At 49.9% G+C, this 23608-nt stretch overlaps 1 protein-coding gene and 4 non-coding genes across 9 annotated transcripts; 4 read left to right on the top strand and 1 right to left on the bottom strand.

Annotated features, from left to right (window-relative positions):
• Positions 1 to 8728: 8728 nt before the first annotated feature.
• TRNAW-CCA (transfer RNA tryptophan (anticodon CCA)) lies at positions 8729 to 8800 on the top strand. The gene has a single exon. It is a non-coding gene; the product is annotated as a tRNA-Trp (tRNA).
• A 435-nt stretch (positions 8801 to 9235) lies between these two features.
• TRNAS-GCU (transfer RNA serine (anticodon GCU)) lies at positions 9236 to 9317 on the top strand. The gene has a single exon. It is a non-coding gene; the product is annotated as a tRNA-Ser (tRNA).
• A 212-nt stretch (positions 9318 to 9529) lies between these two features.
• TRNAT-AGU (transfer RNA threonine (anticodon AGU)) lies at positions 9530 to 9603 on the top strand. The gene has a single exon. It is a non-coding gene; the product is annotated as a tRNA-Thr (tRNA).
• Positions 9604 to 9962: 359 nt separating this feature from the next.
• Positions 9963 to 10036, top strand: TRNAI-AAU (transfer RNA isoleucine (anticodon AAU)). Its single transcript has one exon. It is a non-coding gene; the product is annotated as a tRNA-Ile (tRNA).
• Positions 10037 to 10703: 667 nt separating this feature from the next.
• BORCS6 (BLOC-1 related complex subunit 6) lies at positions 10704 to 21713 on the bottom strand. 5 transcript variants are annotated; one of them, XM_054456753.2, is made up of 4 exons: positions 21403 to 21583; positions 21120 to 21257; positions 15653 to 15778; positions 10704 to 14836 (listed from the first exon to the last, which is right to left on the bottom strand). In XM_054456753.2, the coding sequence occupies exon 4, from the start codon at positions 12497 to 12499 to the stop codon at positions 11426 to 11428; it is 1074 nt and encodes a 357-aa protein (XP_054312728.2). In that variant the 5' UTR covers positions 12500 to 14836; positions 15653 to 15778; positions 21120 to 21257; positions 21403 to 21583; the 3' UTR covers positions 10704 to 11425. The 5 variants fall into 5 exon arrangements, with proteins under 5 accessions (XP_054312728.2, XP_054312731.2, XP_063511425.1 ...); XM_054456756.2 differs by having other exon boundaries at positions 10704 to 14857; XM_063655355.1 differs by lacking the exon at positions 21120 to 21257 and having other exon boundaries at positions 10704 to 14857.
• Between the last annotated feature and the right edge of the window lie 1895 nt (positions 21714 to 23608).

The following is a 23608-nucleotide window of genomic DNA, read 5'->3' on the forward strand; positions in this document are numbered from 1 at the left end:
CGGATCACCTGAGGTCAGGAGTTCGAGACCAGCCTGACCAACATGCTGAAACCCTGTCTCCACTAAAAATACAAAATTAGCCGGGCGTGGTGGCGCGTGGCTGTAATCCCAGCTGCTCGGGAGGCTGAGGCAGGGGAATCGCTTGAACCCAGGAGGTGGAGGTTGCAGTGAGCCGAGATTGCGCCATTGCACTCCAGCCTCTGCAACAAGAGCGCAACTCCGTCTCAAAAAAAAAAAAAAGAAAGAAAGAAACGCTAGAATTATAATTCTATAAAAATAGGGCATTTATTTATTTTATTTTATTTACTTTTTTTGAGATGGAGTCTCGCTCTGTCGCCCAGGCTGGAGTGCAGTGGCAGGATTTCGGCTCACTGCAAGCTCGGCCTCCCGGGTTCACGCCATTCTCCTGTCTCAGCCTCCTGAGTAGCTGGGACTACAGGCGCTTGCCACCACTCCCGGCTAATTTTTTGTATTTTTAGTAGAGACGGAGTTTCACTGTGTTAGCCAGGATGGTCTCGATCTCCTGCCCTCGTGATCCGCCAGCCTCGGCCTTGCAAAGTGCTGGGATTACAGGCATGAGCCACCGCGCCCAGCCGGACATTTATTCTTAAACTTTATTTTAGAAACTTTGGCCAAAAATTGGTCGGGAGCGGTGGCTCACGCATGTAATCCCAGCACTTTGGGAGACCGAGGCAGGGAGATCACCTGAGGTCAGGAGTTTCAGACCCGCCTGGCCAACATGGTGAAACCTCATCTCTACTAAAAAAAAAAAAAGTTAAAAAGTTAGCCAGGTGTGGTGGCGCCCGCCTCTAATCCCAGCTATTCCAGAGGCTGAGGGAGGAGAATTGCTTGAACCCGGGAGGCAGAGGTTGCAGTAAGCCAAGATCGTGCCACTGCACTCCTGCCTGGGAAACAGAGCAAGACTTCGTCTCAAAAAAAAAAAAAGAAAAGAAAAGAAAAGAAAAGAAATAAAAAGAAAATGCGCTCTGGGACCAGAAGCAAAAGCCCATGCCTGTAATCCCAGCACTTTGGGAGGCCAAGGCGAAGTATTCCTTGAACCCAAGAGTTTGAAGCCAGTCTGAGCAACATGGTGAGACACCTCTCTCTATTAAAACAATAATAAAGGCCGGGAATGGTGGCTTACGCTTGTAATCCCGGCACTTTGGGAGGCCGAAGCGGGCGGATCCCCTGAGGTCAGGAGTTTGAGACCAGCCTGACCAACATGATGAAACCCCGTCTCTATTAAAAATACAAAAAAAGAAAAAAATTAGCCGGGCATGGTGGCACGCACCTGTATTCCCAGCTACTCGGGAGGCTGGGGCACGAGAATCGCTTGAACCCAGGAGGCGGATGTTACAATGAGCCGAAATTGCGCCACTGCACTCCAGCCTGGACGACAGAGCAAGACTCCAACTCAAAAAAAAAAAAAAAAATGTATATATATATATATATATATACACACACACACATATATACATACATAGATATCTTTTTAATAAAGTTTTAGGCCGGGTGCGGTGGCTCACGCCTATAATCCCAGCACTTTGGGAAGCTGAGGCAGGTGGATCATCTGAGGTCAGGAGTTCAAGACCAGCCTGGCCAACATGGAGAAACCCCATCTCTACTAAAAATACAAAAATTAGCCAGGCATCGTGGCATGCTCCTGTATTCCCAGCTACTCGGGAGGCTGAGGCAGGAGAATCTCTTGAACCCACGAGGCGGAGGTTGCAGTGAGCTGAGATCCCACCACTGCACTCCACTCTGGGTGACAGAATGAGATTCCGTCTTAAAAAAAAAAAGTTTTAAACAGTAAACATTAATATTTTCGGAGTCTTATATAGTATTATTAAGACACGAAATTGAAAAAAAGGAATGATTTATAGGATTGAGGGTCCCTAAAATGTTGAACTCCTATATATTGAAACTGTGTAATGACATTTTCATATAAACCATCTCTTTAAAAGACAACACAGCCTTTTCTTCATATTGGAGACAATGTAATCACCAAAACTTGCTTTTATCCCCATGAAATAAAAGATTGTGATTTTCTAGACTTTACTGAGGAGTTACTATTATTATTATTTTTTTTGAAAGGAGGTTCAACAAAGTCTCTCTTTGTTTTTTTTAGACAGGGTCTTGCTCTGTCACTCAGGCTGGAGTGCAGTGGTATGATCATGACTACAGTGACTCTCGACCTCCCTGGCTCAGGTGATCCTGCTGTCTCAGCCTCCGGAGTAGCTGGGACTACAGACGCATGCCACCATGCCCAGCTAATTTTTGTATTTTTAGTAGAGACCACGTTTCACCATGTTGGCCAGGATGGTCTCCATCTCTTGACCTCGTGATCTGCCCGCCTTAGTCTCCCAGCACCCAAAGTGTTGGGATTACAGGCGTGAGCCACCGTACCTGGCCCTCTTTTTTTTTTTTTTTTTTTTGAGACGGAGTTTTCACCTTTGTCACCCAGGCTGGAGTGCAATGGCACAATCTCAGCTCACTGCAACCGCCGCCTTGTGGGTTGGGGTGATGCTCCTGCCTCAGCCTCCCTAGTAGCTGGGATTACAGGTGCCCGCGACCATGCCCAGCTAATTTTTGTATTTTTAGTAGAGACGGGGTTTCACCATGTTGGCCAGGCTGTTCTCGAACTTCTGACTCCTGACTTCAGGTGATCCACCCGCCTCGGCCTCCCAAAGCGCTGGGATTACAGGCGTGAGCCACCACGCTCGGCCAGTTCTTTTCTTAACTGTTGGACCCCTTCAAAGCTCTGAAGATAGTTTCAAACCTCCCTGCTCTCTGGATGGACAAGGAAACCCATCAAGTTTTCTCCTTTGAAATGACCCCCATTGCATTTGATTCCTAAAATGAGTGATAGTAATGACACCTAATTTACAATGAGAGATGAGCTTCCTGTATTCTCCAATGCAGAAATTACAGCATAGCAAGCATTCAAACGTTCTTAGGAGAAAGATACAAAGACTGAAGTTTCAGCCTGGGCAACATGGTGAAACCCCGTCTCTACAAAAAAATACAAAAAATTAGCCAAACATAGTGGTGCACACCTGTAGTTCCAGCTGCTTGGGAGGCTGAGGTGGGAAGATCACCTGAACCCAGGAAGTGGAGGCTGCAGTGAGCCATGATCACACCACTGCACTCCAGCTTGAGCGCCAGGAGTGAGACCTGTCTCAAAAAAAAAAAAAACTGAAGAACTCTCCATGCTTTTCTTCCCTCTGTCTGTAACTTACATGCATTTTCGACCTAGACCTTCAGAGGTGAGCTCCCCCAGTGAGAGGTTTCTCAAATATAACTGTTCACAGATGAAAGAAGTTGTCATAGGCCAAAAGTGAGGAAAATCCAGGACCTGCTTTTGCAAGGTTTTCCAAGGTCCCTGAATAGAAGGAAGTGAAAGAGTCAGCTAAATGAAGATCTAGGGAAAGAGCATTCCAGACTGAGGACGTAGCAAGTGCAAAGATGGTGAGAACAAGCCAAGTGTGTTCGTTGAACAGTAAGGAAGGCAGCATTTCAGAAACCTAGTGATGGAAGGGGAAGAAAACATCAGTGTGAGGTTTGTTAGGTAAACAGGGGCCAGATGAAGCCAGGCCTTGCAGCTACAGGGAGGGACATGGTCAGGTTGGTGTTCTAGATGATGACTCTAGTTGCAACATGGAAAATGGATTTTAAGCAAATTTTATTTTTATTTATATTCTTTTTTCATTTTTTTTTCTTTCTTTTAAGCAGATTTTAAACAGAAGGCTAACAATTATCCAGAAGAGACAGGATGAGGCTTGGACCAAGGAGGTGGAGGGTATCAAAAGATATTTAGAAGATAAAGGAAGTCTGGACTTGGTGCTGTGGGTGAGTGGGAAAAAGGGAGGGTCAGGATGGCTGTTAGATTATGGGGGCTCTGACAGCTGGAGGTCTGGGGCATTCTGCTTATAATAGGCCTTCTGGGCCAGGCGCAGTGGCTCACGTCTGTAATCCCAGCACTTTGGGAAACCAAGGCAGGCGGATCACGAGGTCAAGAGATTGAGACCATCCTGGCCAAAATGGTGAAACCCCGAAATCTACTAAAAATACAAAAATTACCCAGGCATGGTGGTGCGCACCTGTAGTCCCAGCTACTCTGGAGGCTGAGGCAGGAGAATCGCTTGAACCTGAGAAGCGGAGGTTGCAGTGAGCCGAGATCGCGCCACTGCACTCCAACCTGGCGACAGAGCGAGACTCCGTCTCAAACAAACAAACAAAAAAAGGCCTTCTGCATAGGGGACTTACTATATAAGTAATGAGGTAGTCACATTTCATGTCCTGAATTGATAAACAGTGAGTAGCCTGTCCTGTCATTTTCCATGACCTCGGTTCACAGAAGCCTGCCCTATAGAGACGCTATTTCTGCCTGCTCACAAAACCGATATTTAGAGCCAGCCAGTGGCCATAGGAGGTACTGCTGGTGACGAGGTGTCCCCCCCAAGTGACTACTCACTCCAGGACTGGGACCCGCAAGTACTAAGATTTGAACTCTTAATAAAAGGAGTTAAAAATCTTTTTTTATCATGGACAAATTCAAACATGAAAAAATAAAGAAAATAGCTGGGTGCGGTGGCTCATGCCTGTAATCCCAGCACTCTGGGAGGCCAAGGCGGGCGGATCACGAGGTCAGGGGTTCGAGACCAGCCTGGCCAACATGGTGAAACCCAGTCACTACTAAGAATACAAATATTAGCTGCATGGTGGCAGGTGCCTGTAATCCCAGCTACTCGGGAGGCTGAGGCAGCAGAATCATTTGAACCTGAGAGGTGGAGGTTGCAGTGAGCTGAGATCGTGCCATTGCACTGCAGCCTGGGTGACAGGGCAAGACTCCTTCAAAAAGAGGGGAGGGGAGGGGAGGGGGAAAGGGGAGGCGGGGGAGGGATCGGGGAGCGGAGGCGAGGGGTGATAATGAACCCTTCTATTCTGCTTCAACAATTATCAACACATGGCCAACCTTGTTTCAGGTATACCCTCCCTCATAGCACACACCAGGTTATTTTGAAGCAAATCCTAGACATCATCAAACAGTTCAAATTGCCCAAGTGTCTCCTACATACTTCTTTTTTCTTTTACAGTTTGTTTGAATCTGGGTCCAAATAAAGTCCACACATTGCACCTGGTTGTCATGTCTCGATCATCTTGGGTCCTGCCTCCTCCCTACCCCCTCACCTCCTTTCTCCTTCTTTTCTTTTCTTGCAATTTATCAGTTGAAGGCATTGAGCCATTTCTCGGCCTTATTCTTGTGATGTGATTTAACACGTTCCTCCATGCCCTGCATGTCCTGTAAACTGGTTCTTAGATCCAGTGGTTGGTTAGTCTCACGTTCAGTTTTCTGGTAAAAACATATCATGAGTGACGGTTTGTTCTCCCCATTCCATTGCATCAGGACGCCTGCTTTTCCCTCTTTTTCTGGTGTTTAGGCTGAGCATTGGGTTCAGGTATAGTCAGACTAGGCAACAATTATAAAATTCCCCATCTGTTTTTCACCTAATGGTTTAGTTGATCATCACTGCCTAGCTCTGTTATTTCATTAGGAGTTGCAAAATTGGGATGTCCTAATTCTATCATTCTGTAGTAAGAACTTGCCATCATCAATTTGTTTACCATGAGATACAGGTCATACAGGAAAGGCAGGATAAATGTGTGGGTTTTTTCTTATGATTTACCAGTTTTCAGAAAAATGAGTTGGTTCTCTAGCATCTTACAAAAGTAATTAGTTGTTTTTAATATCATTATGAACTTGTACATTTTAACATCTTTTGTGTATTTCAATCCATTGCAGTTATTCTTTTTGATGTTCAAATTGTCCCAATTTTGTTCGGTGGGAGCTTCTTCAGGTTGATGCCTAAGCTTTCTTTTTTTTTTTTTTTTTTTTTTTTTTTGTGATGGAGTTTCACTCTTGTTGCCCAGGCTGGAGTGCAATGGCGCTATCTCTGCTAACCACAACCTCCGCCTCCCGGGTTCAAGGGATTCTCCTGCCTTAGCCTCCTGAGTAGCTGGGATTACAGGCATGCGCCACCACGCCCGGCTAATTTTGTACTTTTAGTAGAGACGGGGTTTCTCCATGTTGGTCAGGCTGGTCTCGAACTCCCGACGTCAGGTGATCCGCCCGCCTCGGCCTCCCAAAGTGCTGGGATTACAGAAGTGAGCCACCGTGCCAGTCTCCGTCTCGGTCTCCTCCTCCATCTCCGTCTCCTCCTCCAACTCCTCTTCTTCCAGACAGAGCGAGACTCCATCTCAAAAAAAACAAAAAAAAACCAAAAAAAAACGATTATCTGACTATTCAGGTGGCAGGGAGATTAGAGAGGAGCCTGCTACAACAATCCAGCAAGAGAGGTTGAGGGGTTGTCAGTGGGATGGGGAAGGATGGTTGACAGGGGGATTATTGAGGAAATAGAATTGACAGGATGTGGTGACTGGAAGTAAGACGGTAGAGGGAGGGAAGAATCAAGGATGCATCCCCCCGCCTGGGCCTGGCCTCTCTCTGGGAGTGCAGAAAGACTGGAAGGAATTATGGCAGGGTCAAGTGAAAGTATCAGCAGGCACTGCACATCTGAGTCCAGAGGTGGGAGCGAGATTCAGGAGCCCTTAGCACGCAGGAAATAGCTGAATCCGTAGAACATGTGTAGCATGAGGAGAGAAAACCTTACCCGAGGAAAACCAGGGTTTACAGGGAGAACAGAAAAAGAGACTGGAGCTGGGCGCGGTGGCTCACGCTATAATCCCAGCTCTTTGGGAGCTCGAGACGGGTGGATCATCTGAGGTCAGGAGTTCGAGACCAATCTCTCCAACATGGTGAATCCCCGTCTCTACTTTAAAAAAAAAAAATTAACCAGCACCACGCCTGTAATCCCAGCTACTCGGGAGGTTGAGGAAGGAAAATCGCTTGAACCCGGGAGGCGGAGGTTGCGGCGAGCGAGAACGCGCCACACAGCACTCTAGCCTGGGCGACAGAGTGAGACTCCGTTTCAAAAAAATTTATAAAAGAAAAAAGAAAAAGAGACTGGAGCGGGGAGCCACTTAGGAAGGGCCAGCAGACTAGCGTCAAGACACCTATGGCAAATGAGGCTCATGGAGAAGATGTTGCCTGGAGTCGGTTAAGGCCAGGCCTGAGAAAGCCTGTTGGCTTTGACATCTCTGTGGTCCCTGATAACTTTCGAGAGAGCCACTGTGTAGAAATTTGGCTTGAATGGGAAGGAATGAGATACAGGCATGTCCTCTTGTGCCATCTCGGCCTGTTGAACTCCTTTCATTCTTCTAGAAACATAGCCGGGCGCGGTGGTTCACGCCTGTAATCCCAGCACTTTGGTTCACGCCTGTAATCCCAGCACTTTGCGGGGCCGAGGCGGGCGCATCACGAGGTCAGGAGTTGAAGACCAGCCTGGCCAACATGGTGAAACCCTGTCACCACTAAAAATACAAAAACTGTAGCCGGGAGCGGTGGTGGGCGCTGTAATCCCAGCTACTCGGGAGACTGAGGCAGACTTGCTTGAATCCGGGAGGCGGAGGTTGCAGTGAGCCGAGGTCGCGCCGCTGCTCTCCAGCCTGGACGACAGAGTGAGACTCCGTCTCAAAAACAAAAACAAAAACAAAAACAAAAAAACAGAAAAACAACAAAAAGAAAACGTATGTTGGCTGGGCATGGTGGCTCACGCCTGTAATCCCAGCACTTTGGGAGGCCGAGGCGGGCGGATCACCTGACGTCGGGAGTTCGAGACCAGCCTGACCAACATGGATAAACCCCGTCTCTACTAAAAGTACAAAATTAGCCGGGCGTGGTGGCGCATGCCTGTAATCCCAGCTACTCGGGAGGCTGAGGCAGGAGAATCCCTTGAACCCGGGAGGCGGAGGTTGCGGTGAGCCGAGATTGCGCCATTGCACTCCAGCCTGGGCAACAAGAGCGAAACTCCGTCTCAAAAAAAAAAAAAAAAAAAAAAAAAGAAATACCGATGTTTGTGGTGGTCAAAATTAGAACAGAGGTTGCCTCTGGGAAGGGAGGAGTGAGGATCCGTAGAGAAGGGACATGCAAGAACCTTGAGAGAGGAAAATGTCCTATATGCTTTTAAAGACTTGTGATTTGCGCAGGTGTATGTATCTGTCAAAACTCATCAAAATATAAACAAAATTTATGTGCCCTCCAACAGTTGAAATACCGATATTTTTCAAAAGTTTTACATACCGATCTCAGAGCTCTTCCCTGGACCGTTTAAATCAGAATCTCCGAACCCGGGGGTTGTGCGTGGGTGCATTCGAAGGCTCCGCAGGCAATTACAAAAGTGCAACCGGGGAGGAGACCTGCTGCTGGGGGAGCAAATCTCTTACCCCTTCAGGTGTCCTAGGCTCTGGCACTGCTCTGTCACGTTCCGTCTGGTTCCCATCCTTCCATCCGTTTCTAGGCAGGTCCGTCCCCACTGGGCTGTAAGCTTTAGAATCCCCTGGCGATCAGCTCGGGACCCTCTATCTGGGCGTTGGCAGGACGCCGGGGGCCGGGAGGGACAGACCGCTATGCCTGGATCCCATAGTCACTGCCCTGGGGTGCCACTCGCCCGGCTCGTCCTACAGGGCTGCTCGGCGAGCACAGATACGACCCCGCAGCTGTTCAGAGGGACAGAAATGCCCTAGGTGCCCATCCATGTCTCGATTCATGACCCTGGCCTGCTGGGCGCACAGTGGTCATGGGGAGACCTGAGCCGCCCGGTGGCCGGCCGACCTCGTGGCGCAACGGTAGCGCGTCTGACTCCAGATCAGAAGGTTGCGTGTTCAAATCACGTCGGGGTCAGCGGTATTCTTCTTTTGTTTTTATTACCCTCCCTTATTTTAAACTACGGCCAAGCTTCAGCGTTTAGGTCATTGAAGAAGCAATATCTCCTTGGGGCCTGAAGGAGAGGAGTTTCTGGAAGTTCCGAGGCCGCCCCGTCTGGACAGCCCAACCATCTCGCGGGGGTTTTTGCGATGGATCCGGGTACCGTAATTCTGGGCGGATAACGCGGGTCCTAAGATAGGAGCAGTTCTAGACCTCTCAGCAGAGGGAGGAGGGTCGGGCGATCACGCATGGAAGAAGTCGGTCTCTGATCTACGAGTTCTCTTTCCAGTGCGGAGCGGGTTCCTTCAAAATGTGCAGCCTTCACGACGGAGGCGAGCCCCACCTGCAGGAAGTTCAGGTCCCAGAGATGTGAGATGCGGAGGGCGGTCTGTGCAGCGACAAACGTCTGTAGACGAGGTGGCCGAGTGGTTAAGGCGATGGACTGCTAATCCATTGTGCTCTGCACGCGTGGGTTCGAATCCCATCCTCGTCGGCTAAGGAAGTCCTGTGCTCAGTTTTGTAGCACCAAAACTAGGATTTCTCTTGCTATCCCCAGTCACTCCATTCAGTTTTCGTGTCTTTCCCAGCTGTATCCATCCTTTCCGCATTTTCCAGTGCAGCCGACTTTTTGTGACATCTTTGTATTCATTCTCTGCAATTGAGCTGACCTGGCCAAGGAAATAAGATCCAAGGCGCCTTTCCGGCGGCGCCGTGGCTTAGTTGGTTAAAGCGCCTGTCTAGTAAACAGGAGATCCTGGGTTCGAATCCCAGCGGTGCCTCCGTGTTTCCCTACGCTTTTGCCAACATTAAACATTGTGAGGACAGTTGCAGAAACTCATAACTTCCATCCTACATGGTTTACTCACATACCCATCTATCCTCTCCCGGTGCATCTGCCACACGCTGTTGGATTTTTTGCCCTTCGTGCACATGGTACTTGCGCCTCGACCTGCAGTTACACCAGTCGCATCATCTGTACTTGCCAGTACTGTCTGTTACTCGTCTACGTGCTCAGTTAGTCAGTGTTTGTGTTCTGTTTTCATTTCTCATAAAGCAGTCCCACAACTGAAGGTTTTTCCCGAGAAGACTGAACAGTAGTGTAACTAAATAAACTTATTTCAAATGTTTTCCAGCAACTGGCCGGTTAGCTCAGTTGGTTAGAGCGTGGTGCTAATAACGCCAAGGTCGCGGGTTCGATCCCCGTACGGGCCAGGATCGAAACTTTTCGAAGGTACGATTACCGCACTCCGTTTTAAAGCCGAGTAACGTCACTGGAGAAAAACAGCGCCACATTTCCAATCCCAGAACAGAAAGCGAATTGTGAGCGCATTCTAAAGTGGGCGTGTCTTGAGAGGAAGGGATTGAGAGAAACCGGGGTTGTTTCGTGATCTTTGCTTCTACATCTTATGGCCATAATATATGGCTCCTGAACTTACTGTGTGAACTGTAAGGGACAAATTTGTCTCAAACCACGTGGCACTGGTGTGCAGAGTGTGGGAAATGGTCAGGAATGGACCTGACAAGTGTTCCCAGTCTTCCTCCAGAGGTAAGATGTCCGTCCAATCCACCCAGCCCCTGCCTATTCATGAGGACCTGAGAAGACAATTTCTTCCCCTTCTCTTCTAGAGCATCTTTTTCACGTTTCTGTGGTTACCGGATCTCTGGGCCCCTGTGAGTGATTATCTGTGTCCTCACATTTCCCCTCAGACCAGATGCTTAAGAGCAAGAACCATATCTTTCCCCACGGAGCCTGAGACATCTCCACCCCCACCCCACTCCCAGCACCAGCCCCAAGGGAGCTGCGTCAACAACACCGACCCTCATTCCCATTCCTTTGGCTTATTAATCACTGTAACCCCACACAGACTCAGCCTCAGCCTTCGCAGCAGCAGCACTTTAATTCCACAAAAACTCAGAAAGCCAAAAGTGATTAGAACACTCCACAACAGGTGAGCTTCAAAACCAGCAACATTCTACCTGAACCCTGAGAGCAGTGAGACGCCTCCCACCTCACCCCCTCCGCCGTGCAACCCATTCCTCCTAGCTGCACCCCGGTTCTGGCTGGGGAAGTGGTATGGTAGAGGGCCAGAGGGCAGAAGCAGAAGGCTCTCCATCAGCAGGGATGCATCTTTGCCTGCGGGGTGTTTGGCCAAGGACGGCACAAGCTCCCACAGCCCCTGGCACCTGAGATGTGGCCACTGGAGTCAGGATAGCCACAGTGGGGGCTGGGGCTTCCTCTGTCCCTTTCTCCTGATTACGTGTGGGAGTCACGTCCTCACCTTCAAGCAGACCTAAAGCCCTGTGTTCCCAGGGCTGGTGCTCTAGCTAGGGAGGAGAGTTGAGAAGAACAGGGTAGCTACAGATGGCCAACTGAATACAAGCAGAGCAACATCCCTTCCCACCAGGAGAGCCGTTAGAACTTCCCCATATACACCAGCCTAAGGCCCAGCGAGTGGGCACGGGCCAGCTGAACGCATCTGGAAGAGCCTCCAACACACAGGCCTCCCCTCAGTGGACACTTCCCACCAGGACTCCCTGAAGAGTCCTTAGGGTCCTGCTGGGCCCTGCCCTGGCCAGGCCCGGCCTCTCCTGTCCTCCTGGTCACTTGCACAGGGCCTCCAACACCTCCAGTGTACGTCGGATATCCCGGACTTGGCGCGCCAGCCCCTGAACCGGCTGCAGAGCCCGCTCCAGCTCCTCGCAGCGCGCCAGCAGGGTGTACATGCCCTTGATGCTCATGTCCACGGCTTCACCTAAGGAGTCCACAGCGTCGCGGTAGGTCTGGATGCAGCCCACGCTCAGCGCCGTCAGCTCCTGCACCGCGCCACCCAGACCGCGAAGCAGACGGTCCACCCGGCCTCCCAGCTCCCGACTCAACCGCTCCAGATCCCGCAGCACCTCGGGGTCGATGGGGGGAATGGCTGGTGTGGGTGTGGGTGCAGGCGCTGGGCAGGGCCGCGCAGGGGCAGAAGGCGGGGGTGGAGGGGCGCCGCTCAGACGGATCTTGAGTTGCAGGTTGTTGGCGACAAAGTGGGTGAGGTCGCCGTGGCGGCTCACTGTGCCTTCGAGCTCCAGGGGACTGGAGATGGTGGCGCGGCGTCCGCCGCCCGCGCCTGACTCGGCACTCCCTGAGGACCCGGCGCCACCGCACGCCTCGCTCAGCCCGTCCAGGCTGCGGCTGTCCTGAAGACGGCTGGAGAGCGAGCGGCCGGCTCTGCCGCCCGCGGCCGCCTCCTCGTCGTTGTCTTCCTCCTCCTGCTGCTCAACATCCATCCCGCCGCCTGGTCCCCCTCGACGGCAGTCCCTCCCGGAGGCGGGCTTGCCCTCGGGCGGCGCCGGGTTCTTGTGCCGGGAGGACAGGGGAGGTTCGTGCTCTGCACCCCGCGCCCCCCTGCGGCTCCCGGCCCCAGACGGCGTCCCTTGAGGGCCGGGCTCGTTCTCCAGAGCCTCCCGTTCCGGCCGGTGGACGACGCCGCAGCTTGACGTCTTCGGGGACGTCCTGGGGTGGCGGTTCGCGCCCCCAACGTTCTCGGCCTCTTCCTTCCCAGACACCCGGAGGCCTGAGGGCGGCTCAGAGGACGTTCGGCCCGGCCCGCCGCCAAAGGTTGGGGCCTGATGTTCCGCTACAGCCAGAAGGTCCGTCTCGGGCCCGGGCCGCCCCCGAGACGACTCCATACTGCAGGTGGGGGCCGCAACCGAGGAATTGGTTCGCCCCGGCTCCGGAGGCGGTGGCTGCGCCTTTAAGGGGCGTTGGTAGAGGCCCGCCGATTGGCAGCGGCTGACAATGGTAAGGACAGGAAAAGCATTTTGATTGGTCGCGGCGACCAGGAAGTCCCGGAAGAAGAGCTGTTACTGCACAGCGGAACACACGTGAACGCCGGCAGGGTGGAGAGAAGGAGGTGACAGCTGCTCCCGTCGCCCCGCCCTTTCTGAAAGCTGATGGGGCAGATCTTAAAGACCAGGGTCCTCAAATTCCTGAGTACCGAGGGGTGGGGCTCAGATTCTTTCTGCCTGTAATTGTACCCACCCCACAGTGATTGCTTAGCAAAAATACCAAGTGGGGAGCCCACTTGGGGTTCCTAGAGAGGTTCTTAAGATGAAAATGTCATATCATGCTTGGACCATCGGGGTTGAACCTAGTTGACTAAAAAGAAGGAAACCAGAAGTCCAGCATGAGCATGAATGGTTTGCTCTATCTTTCTTGGTTAACAGACCTAATCACTGAAATGCTCAGAGCGACCCACTATGGTCAAGGCAGCGGCCTCTGGGCTTTCCTATGCGTTTGTCACTCTTGTTCTGTGTCTCTTGCCCCTTTCACATTGAGGGGTCTCGCCCCTTGGAGGATGGCGTGTGATTTTGCCACGAGGTAAAATATTCAACAAATGAAATGATCACAAATTTTGATATGTGCGATACAGGAAATAAAGTGTTATGACTGAGAATATAACTGAGCAGGCACCAGTTTAGATAAGGGGTCAGGAAAAGACCTCTTTGGTGAGACTTTTAACTAAAAAGAACCAAAAAGACGCAGCCACCCTCCAGGCAGAGGGAAGAAAACTTGAGCTACCTCTCAGAGACAAAGAAGTCTTGACGTATTCAAGAAACTGAGGTGAGGGGGCAGGAGACATTGGGACTAAAACAACATCAGCAAGGTAAGGGGAAGGATTTCCAGCCAAGGAGCTGAACAAGCAGCAGGGGCCACGTCATGCAGGGGGCCTTGTGGTTCCTGTTAGGGAATGGAGATTTCCTCTAAATGCAATGGTGCAGCGACATTGGAAAGGTAAATTGCAACACAGCCAAAGCTCGGAGACATCAGTATTTTTTTAATTAATTAATTAATTTATTTATTTAGAGACAGAGTCCCACTCTGTCATTCAGGCTGGAGTGCAGTGGCGCGACCTCGGCTCACTGCAACCTCCGCCTCCTGGGTTCACGCGATTCTCCTACCTCAGTCTCCCGGGTAGCTGGGTTACAAGCGCCCGCCACCACGCCCGGCTAATTTTGTATTTTTAGTAGAGATGGGGTTTCACCATGTTGGCCAGGCTGGTCTTGAACTCCTGGCCTCAAGTGATCCACCCGCCTTGGCCTCCCAAAGTGCTAGCATGACAGGCGTGAGCCACCGTGCCCGGCCAGACATCAGTATTTAATAAAAACAGTTTGCTAACTCTCCTTAGCTGACAAAGGATGTGGTTGTTCTTTCCATTTGGATAGAGAGATGTCTTGAGGCAGTGTCATGCCAGCATTCAGAAGTGCAACTCCCCAGAACTTCCCAGCACTACTATCCCCAGGTGCCTGCCGGGGTCCTAGCCAGCCAACCCTAATGATAGTAGCTCAATCTTTCACCACGCCTGAGGAGTCCACAATTGTCAGCTGTCTGTATCTTATAGTCACCTGCAGCTTGACAAAACCTGTCATTCCTTGGCCCTAAAAAAAAAAAACCTAAAAAGCTCATATATAATTGGGCTGGGTAGGTAGATATTCTTTAGAAGATGGGAGGACTTCCCTTGAGAATGGGAAGCTGAGCACAGGAAGAGAGTGATGTGATGGGATTCATGTTTAGGGATTACTGGCTGTTGTAGAAAATGTTTACAAGGGAGATGGTAGACCAGTGAGGAGGCGGTTCCAAGTACCAGGTGATAGTAGCTCAGCCTAGCATGATGTGGATGGATGCATTCTAGATGTATCTTGAAGATTTTAGCGGAGAAATGGGCTACCCAACGTCTCTCTGTGTAGGGGAAGCTCCTCACTCCTCAACTCCCCATTCCCTGATGTGTTGGTGCAATGACAGCCAGGAACAGGCACGTGACCCAAAACTGGCCAATTAGAGTACTTCATCCTTCTGACTGCAGATTGGCTCAGGGAAAGGCACATGACCCAAGGTATGACCAGTAAAAATCCTCCACAGTGTTGTTTGTTTCTAGCTTTGTGGAGAGTCTGAGACGCCTTTCTGTTCTCTTGAGAGCTCAAGCTGGGTATCAGCTTGTCCATCTTTCATGTCCAGGAGATCACTGTCTGTAGAAGGAAAGAATGAGGCTGATAAGGAAGAGAACCAGAGACAAAAGATGAAGAGGCATGAGTTCTGAGAGCGTTTGAATTCCTGTGCCAGCCTAAAGATAGCCCCACCTTTATCCTTCCTGTGATTTGGTTCCTTGCCCCACCCCTATCGCACCACCTCCCCCGCAAAACCTTGTTTCTTACTACGGTGACTTCTGTCTCAGTAAGTGGAAACTCCATCTTCCCAGTGGCTAAGGCCAAAAACCCTGGAGTTGTACTTGACTCCTCTTTTTGTCATAATCCATGGCCAATCCTTTAGGAAATCTTGTTGGTTCTGCTCGAAAATACATCCAGAATCTGACCACTTCTCATCCTTACCATTGTTTCTGCCCTGGTCCAAACAACCATCATTTTTGGCCTGGATAAATGAAGTTGCTTCCCGAATGGTCTCACTTCTTCTACCCTCACCTCTCTACAGTCTATTCTCAATAGAGAACCAGAATGATCCTTTAAAAATGTAAATTATCACGCCTGTAATCTCAACACTTTGGGAGGCCGAGATGGGCGGATCACGAGGTCAGGAGATCGAGACCATCCTGGCCAACATGGTGAAACCCCGTCTCTACTAAAAATACAAAAACATTAGCCCGGTGTGGTGGCGCCCACCTGTAATCCCAGCTAATCTGGAGGCCAAGGCAGGAGAATCACTTGAACCCGGGAGGCGGAGGTTGCAGTGAGCGGAGATTGTGCCACTGCACTCCAGCCTGGCAACAGAGCGAGACTCCGTCTCAAAAAAAAAAAAAAAAAAAAAAAGCCAGACATAGTGTTGCACACCTGCACACCTGGAGTCCCAGCTACTGTGGAGGCTGAGGCGGGAGGATTGCTTGAACCCAGAAGGTTGAATCTGCAGTGAGCTATCATCGGACTATTGCACTCCAGTCTGGGCAACAGAGCGAGACCCTATTTCAAAAAAAGAATTAACTGATTAGTTATGCTCCTCCTGGAGCTAGGGATGGGTCAGTTCCTTCCAAATTCAAACAGTTGCGACATAATGGGAAGGCAGGAGGGGCTGTCAGGAGGCTACCACAGTGTCCACTACAGTACGGTTCTGCAAAGTATGGCCCAAGGGCCAAATCCAGCTCAACACCTGTTGTTATATGGCCATGAGCTAAGAATGCTTTTATGTTTTTATTTGTTTGTTTGAGACAGAGTTTTGCTCTTGTTGCCCAGGCTGGAATGCAGTGGCGCAATCTCAGCTCACTGCAACCTCTGCCTCCCGGGTTCAAACAATTCTCCTGCCTCAGCCTCCCAAGTAGCTGGAATTACAGGCATGTGCCACTATGTCTGGCTAATTTTGTATTTTTAGTAGAGATGGGGGTTTCACCGTATTGGTCAGGCTGATCTTGAACTCCTGAGATCAGGTGATCCATCTGCCTCAGACTCCCAAAGTGCTGGGATTAAAGGCGTGAGCTACCCTGCCCAGCTGTTGAAAATAATCTAAAGAATATGAAAGTTGGCTGGGCATGGTGGCTCATGCCTATAATCCTAGCACTTTGGGAAACCGAGGCGGTCGGATCACTTCAGGTCAGGAGTTCAAGATCAGCCTGGCCAACATGGCAAAAACCCTGTCTCTACAAAAAGTACAAAAATTCACCGGGAAGCCGGGCATGGTGGCTCACACATGTAATCCCAGCACTTTGGGAGGACGAGGTGGGCGGATCACCTGAGGTTAAGAGTGCCAGACCAGCCTGACTAACATTGTGAAACCCCAGCTCTACTAAAAATACAAAAATTAGACGGGCATATTGGCGGGTGCCTATAATCCTAGCTACTCGGGAGGCTGAGGCAGAAGAATCGCTTGAACCAGGGAGGCGGAGGTTGCAGTAAGCCAAGGTCGCTCCATTGCATTCCAGCCTGGGCGACAGAACGACACTTCATCTCAAAAAAAAAAAAATTAGCCGGGCGTGGTGATGTGTGCCCATAGTCCCAGCTACTCGGGAGGCTGAAGCACGAGAATTGCTTGAACCCAGGAGGCAGAGGTTGAAGTGAGCTGAGATCACACCACTGCACTCCAGCCTGGGTGACCGAATGAAACGCTGTCTCAAAAAAAAAAAAAAAAAAATTCAAGGTCTATAAATTTTTATTGGAACACAGCTATGTTCATTCACTTATGTATTGTCTTTTTTTGTGTGTTTTATTGTTGTTGTTGTTTTTGAGACACAGTCTCGCTCTGTTGCCCAGGCTGGAGTGCGGTGGCACCATCTCAGTTCACTGCAACCTCCGCCTCCCAGGTTCAAGTGATTCTCTACCTCAGCCTCCCGAGTATCTGGGACTACAGGCATATGCCACCACACCCGGCTAATTTTTTTATCTTTAGTATAGACGGGGTTTCACCTTGTTGGCCATGCTGGTCTCAAACTCCTGACCTAAGATGATCCGTCCACCTTGGCCTCCCAGAGTGCTAGCATTACAGGCTTCAGCCACAGTGCCTGGCCTCCAACAGCATTTTATTTTATTTTATTTTATTTATTTGTTTTTTTTGAGACGAAGTCTCACTCTGTCGCCCAGGCTGGAGTGCAGTGGCACGATCTCAGCTCACTGCAAGCTCTGCCTCCCGGGTTCATGCCATTCTCCTGCCTCAGCCTCCCCAGTAGCTGGGACTACAGGCGCCCGCCACCACGCCTGGCTAATTATTTGTATTTTTAGAAAAGATGGGGTTTCACCGTGTTAGCCAGGATGGTCTCGATCTCCTGACCTCGTGATCCACCTCGCCCCGCCTGGCCCGCCTCGGCCTCCCAAAGTGCTGGATTACAGGCGTGAGCCACTGTGCCTGGCCCCCAACAGCATTTTAAAATATAGTTTTTAGAAAGTAAAAATTTCTATGTATGGGCCAGGCACAGTGGCTCACGCCTGTAATCTCAACACTTTGGGAGGCCGAGGCTGGCAGATCACCTGAGGTCGGGAGTTAGAGACCATTCTGGCCAACATGGTGAAACCCCGTCTCTACTAAAAATATATAAATTAGCTGGGTGTGGTGGCACATGCCCGTAATCCCAGCTACTTGGGAGGCTAAGGCAGGAGAATCGCTTGAACCCGGGAGGTGGAGGTTGCAGTGAACCGAGATCATGCCATTGCACTCCAGCCTGGGCAACAAGAGTGAGACTCCATCTCAAAACAAACAAACGAACAAACGAAACAAAACAAAACAAAATGTCTATGTATATTAATGCAATTGGGAACAGCCCATGTTATACGTAAGAAATGACTGTTATTTCCATCTTAAAGACTCACAAAAGGCCGGGCGCAGTGGCTGGCCGGGTGCGGTGGCCTGTAATCCCAGCACTTTGGGAGGCCGAGGCAGGTGGATCACTTGAGGTCAGGAGTTCAAGGCCAGTCTGGCTAACATGGGGAAACCCTGTCTCTATTAGAATCGCTTCAACCCAGGAGGCAGAGGTTGCAGTGAGCCGAGACAGCGCCACCACACTCCAGCCTGGGTGACAGAGTGAGACTCTGTCTCAAAAAAAAAAAAAAAAAAAGACTCACAAAAATACAAAAATTAAATAACTTGGCCAAGGTCACATGGCTAATAAGCAATGGAGAAGTAATTCAAAGTGAGGTATGCTGACCCAAAGTGAAAGCTCGATCGTCCACAGGTCTCACCCCTCCATAGGCCAAGTAGGGGTGGGGGGCAGATTATCCACCCCCAATGTTGCCAGTGCCCACATTACTTCACAGAAGTAGAGAGAAGTTATCTGCCGACCTATCAGGGGAACAAGCAAGGCTGGATATCATTTCTGCTTTCTTTTTTTGGCATCTTCCATTCAGTGGGAAGGTAAGGTGATCATCAAGTCCCAAAGATGAACAAATGCCCCAGTCAGCTATGCTCAGCATTTAGAAGAATGTCAACTAGGACAGTTTTCTCCCCATACCCCAGGACACCAGCCCTTGTATTGTCTGTGGGGCTTGTTGAGTGGGATGGGGGTGGAATGCAGGTTTTATATGGCATGTAGAATTATGCCATGGTTTTACATTACATTTGGGGATGGCTCTTACTCTGGATACTTGGAATTTTCACCTGTGAGGAGATGATGTCTTTGTTTTCTTTTTTTTTTTTTTTTTTTTGAGATGGAGTTTCCCTCTTGTTGCCCAGGCTGGAGTGCAATGGCCCAATATTGCTTCACTGCAACCTCCACCCCCGGGGTTCAAGAGATTCTTCTGCTTCAGCCTCCCAAGTAGCTGGGATTACATGCACCCGCCACCACGCCCGGCTAATTTTATTATTATTTTTTTTTATTTTCAGTACAGATGGGATTTCACCATGTTGGCCAGGCTGGTCTCGAACCCCAGACCCCAGGTGATCCACCCGCCTCGGCCTCCCAAAGTGCTGGGATGACAGGCATGAGCTGCCGAGATCAGAGCTTTAGTGATGGAAGTGGAAGAGCAGTTAGAGAGGAGCATCGATTGGTGGAGAAGGACCAGAACTCTTAGGGCAGGGCTTCTGAACCCCCCAGAACTACCTGGGGAGTTAAAAACTACATGGATGCTCCAGCCTCAACCCAGATCAATGAAATCTGAATGTCTTAGGGCAAGGCCTGGGAGTTTTTGGGTTTTTTGTTTTTGTTTTTGTTTTTGTTTTGAGACAGAATCTCGCTCTGTCGCCTAGGCTGGAGTGCAGTGGCACGATCTCGGCTCACTGCAAGCTCCGCCTCTTCGGTTCATGCCATTCTCCTGCCCCAGCCTCCCGAGTAGCTGGGACTACAGGCGCCCACCACCACGCCCAGCTAATTTTTTTTTTTGTATTTTTGGTAGAGACAGAGTTTCACCGTGTTAGCCAGGATGGTCTTGATCTCCTGACCTCGAGATCCGCCCGCCTCAGCCTCCCAAAGTGCTGGGATTACAGGCATGAGCCACCGCGCCTGGTCTCCTATTTACTTTTTAAGTCCTTCAGATGCTTCTAATGTGCAGCCATTGTTGATAACCCCTGAAGATAGGACCTTGCCAGCCATGATAAGGAGTTTAGATTTTATTGTAAATACACCGAAAAACCAAAGGAGGGTTTTGAACAGAGGAATGATATGCTGTGACTTCGACTGTTGGGGGAATGGACTCTAGGAGGCAGCAACAGAAAAAGCAGAGAGAATAGTTAGGAGGTTGTTATCATCACCCAAGCCAGAAAGGATGGTGGCTTGAACCAGCATGAGAGTGATGGGGTGTGTGTGTAATAAAGGTGGGCCTCTCCATGGATTTGGTTGGCAATAGGAAGAGGTGGAAGATCTGGGGAGGTGAGGAAGAAAAACGAGAGAAACCAGGAATGATTTCTAGGTTTTGGACCCAAGTAACTGGGTGATAAATGATAGTGCTATTGACTGAGATGGGGAAGTTACAACTTTTTTGATTGGGTGGGCAGTGAATTAAGAATACTATTTTAGGCCAGGCGTGGTCGCTCCCGCCTGTAATCCCTGCACTTTGGGAGGCCAAGGTGGGTGGATCACCTGAGGTCAGGAGTTCGAGATCAGCTTGGCCAACATGATGAAACCCCCGTCTCTACTAAAAATACAAAAAAAGAAAAAAATTAACTGGGCATGGTGGCGTGTGCCTGTAATCCCAGCTACTCAGGAGGCTGAGGGAGGAGAATCTCTTGAACCCGGGAGGCAGAGGTTGCAGTGAGCCGAGATCATGCCACAGCACTCCAGCCTGGGCAACAGAGCAAAACTCTGTCTAAAAAAAAAAAAAAAAAGTACTATTTTAGGTATGCTCACTTTGAGAAGCCTATTACATTGCCAAGAATGTGTTAGTCTCAAGCTTGATAGGGACGTCAAAGTGAGAAATATAAATGTGGGAGTCGTATTTAAAACCATGGGCTGGGCCGGGTGTGGTGGCTCAACCTGTAATTCCAGCACTTTGAGAGGCTGAGGCGGGTGGATCACGTGAGGTCAGGAGTCCAAGACCACCCTGGCCAACATGGTGAAACCCCTACTGAAAATATAAAAATTAGCTAGGCACAGTGGCACGCGCCTGTAATCCCAGCTACTGGCGAGGCTGAGGCAGGAGAATTGCTTGAACCCGGAGGGCGGAGGTTGCAGTGAGCTGAGATTGTGCCACTGCACTCCAGCTTGGGTGACAGAGCGACTCCATATCAAAAATAAAATAAAAATAAAACCATGGATTTGGCACAGTGTCTCAGGCCTGTAATACCAGCACTTTGGGAGGCTGAGGTGGGAGGATCGCTGGAGCCCAGGAGTTCAAGACCAGCCTTGGCAACAGAATAAGACCACATCTCTACAAGAGAAAAAAAAATTACCCGGGTGTGGTGGTGTGCACCTGTGGTTCCAGCTGCTCCAGAGGCTGAGGCAGGAGGATTGCTTGAGCCCAGAAGTTCAAGGCTGCAGTGAGCTGTGATCACACCACTGCACTCGAGCCTGGATGACAGAGTGAGACCCTGTCTCAAAAAAAAAAAAAAAGAAAGAAAGAAAGTCGAGGCCAAAGATTTCATATTTGATACACAGATTCATGTGTTCCTGGATACCAAAACCAAAGTTGCCAGTATCCGAGAAGTTAAGAAAAAATAATTCATACTCCCATACCTTTGGACCTTTCTCCAGGATTTCTTCTGCCTTGGCCCCTGGAACTGTGCAGTCAACAGTAATCTTTTCATTTCTCCTGAAAACAAAAGATCTAACAGTGCATCTAGTTTTGGAAAACACAGGGGTCTGGCCTGTGAGTTGCTCCAACACCTTGGCTGCGCCCGTGTCAGTCTGTCGTGACTCTTCTCCACACAGATATTGAGGCAGAGCTTACAGGTATAAAGTTGGCCTGAGCCAAACTGCCTGGCCTATTTTTTTTTTTTTTTTTTTTTTTGATGCTAGATGTTGTATGGTGATGAGAATTATCCAGCCAAAAAAAAAAAAAAAAGGATATACATATATATATATGGATATATATGGATATATATGTGTGTGTATATATACACACACACATATATATATACACACATATATATAAATGGTAGAAAAGCGAAAGGGGACAATTACTGGAATGAAGTTGTTGAATAGTAGGAGGCCTGGGTTCAGAGTATATCTGGAGGGGCTCCCTGACAGGACCACTTGAGAAAGGGAAAGGCAGATAATAGGTGAACAGAGGTAACTTGGGGGAATTGGTGATTGGAATGTACAAGACCCCTGTTTGCTTCTGCTGTTTCTCAGAGAAGAGGGGGATCACTAGTGTGGGAGCTGTGGGGAGCTTTGGTGTTTTCGGGAGTAGAAAAGCCAATATATTGGGGATGCTTTGTAGTGTTAGAGTAGGTAGACATGAAAGCAGGAAAGAGGGCCTCCAGGTATGTTGGGCATTTGTCAAGCCATGGTCAAGCCATTAGAAATCTGTCCCTCTGACATAAAGCAGGAGAAGGGAAGAACTCCCAAGCTGTCTGGTTCTCATCGAGTGAAGGACCGGCAGACATACAACTATCCGTCTGAGATAATAAATGGCCATCGCTGGCGCCGGGAATAAGAGGAGTCTTGCAATAGAGAAAACACCTGGAGTTAGCAAGCAAGTTTTAAATATGTGCAGTGAAAATGGAAAATGGTTGAATTTGATCAGTATCTAACCTTCCTGTGGGGGCTCTGGACCAGAAAGGGAGAATTGCCCCTAATGAGCATGCGCTGGACTTCGGTAAACACTGCGCATGCGGTCCCTCCCAAACGTCGGCAGGCCACTGCGCATGCGGCAATTAAGCCACAGCCCGCTCAAGGGAAGAACATGAGGAGGAGACAGAGAGTACGGGAGAAGGTAGGGGGTATAAAAACTCTAAACAGGCCGGGCGCGGTGGCTCACGCCTGTAATCCCAGCACTTTGGGAGGCAGAGACGGGCGGATCACGAGGTCAGGAGATCGAGACCATCCTGGCTAACACAGTGAAACCCCATCTCTACTAAAAATACAAAAAATTAGCCGGGCGTGGTGGCGGGCGCCTGTAGTCCCAGCTACTCGGGAGGCTGAGGCAGGAGAATGGCCTGAACCCGGGAGGCGGATCTTGCAGTGAGCAGAGATTGTGCCACTGCATTCCAGCCTGGGCGACACAGCGAGACTCAAAAAAAAAAAAAAAACTCTAAACAAAGAAAAGGAGGGAAGGGGCACTTGATTTTTCAAGTCTCCGGCCTGGTCCTCTTCTAAGTGTACTGTCTTTTGTAATAAACTCTCACTTTGCTTAAAATCAGTTCTGCCTTCTGCCTTAAACCTTGCCTTTGGCCGGGTGCGGTGGCTCACGGCTGTAATCCCAAGACTTTGGGAGGCCGAGGAGGGGCGGATCACGAGGTCAGGAGTTCGAGACCAGCGTGGCCAATATGGTGAAACCCCCGTCTCTACTAAAAATACAAAAATTAGCCGTGCGTGGTGGCGCGTGCCTGTAATCCCAGATACTCGGGAGGTTGAAGCAGGAGGATCACTTGAACCCAGGAGGCGGAGGTTGCAGTGAGCCCAGATCGCGCCATTGCACTCCAGCCTGGGCAACAGAGCAAGACTCTGTCTTGAGAAAAAGCAAAAACCTTGCCTTTATCTCGTTTGAATTCTTGCCCTCGAGGAGACAGAGGAGCGAGGTTGCTGCAGAGTTGCAACTCCGGAGTTTCCGGGATAGCTGCAGATTTACCCGCAGGTAACAGTAGAAGTAGGAGTCAGCGTTAAGGCTGTGGGAAAATGGGTGTCCTTCATTATTGCCGGTGGGAGTGTAAACTGTCCACCACTTAGAAGGGCATTTTTGGTGATATCTATAGACCGTTGACCTGCGTGTACCCAGCAT

This window comes from Pongo pygmaeus, chromosome 19 (genome assembly GCF_028885625.2).
Source record: "Pongo pygmaeus isolate AG05252 chromosome 19, NHGRI_mPonPyg2-v2.0_pri, whole genome shotgun sequence".
NCBI classification, from domain to species: domain Eukaryota; kingdom Metazoa; phylum Chordata; class Mammalia; order Primates; family Hominidae; genus Pongo; species Pongo pygmaeus.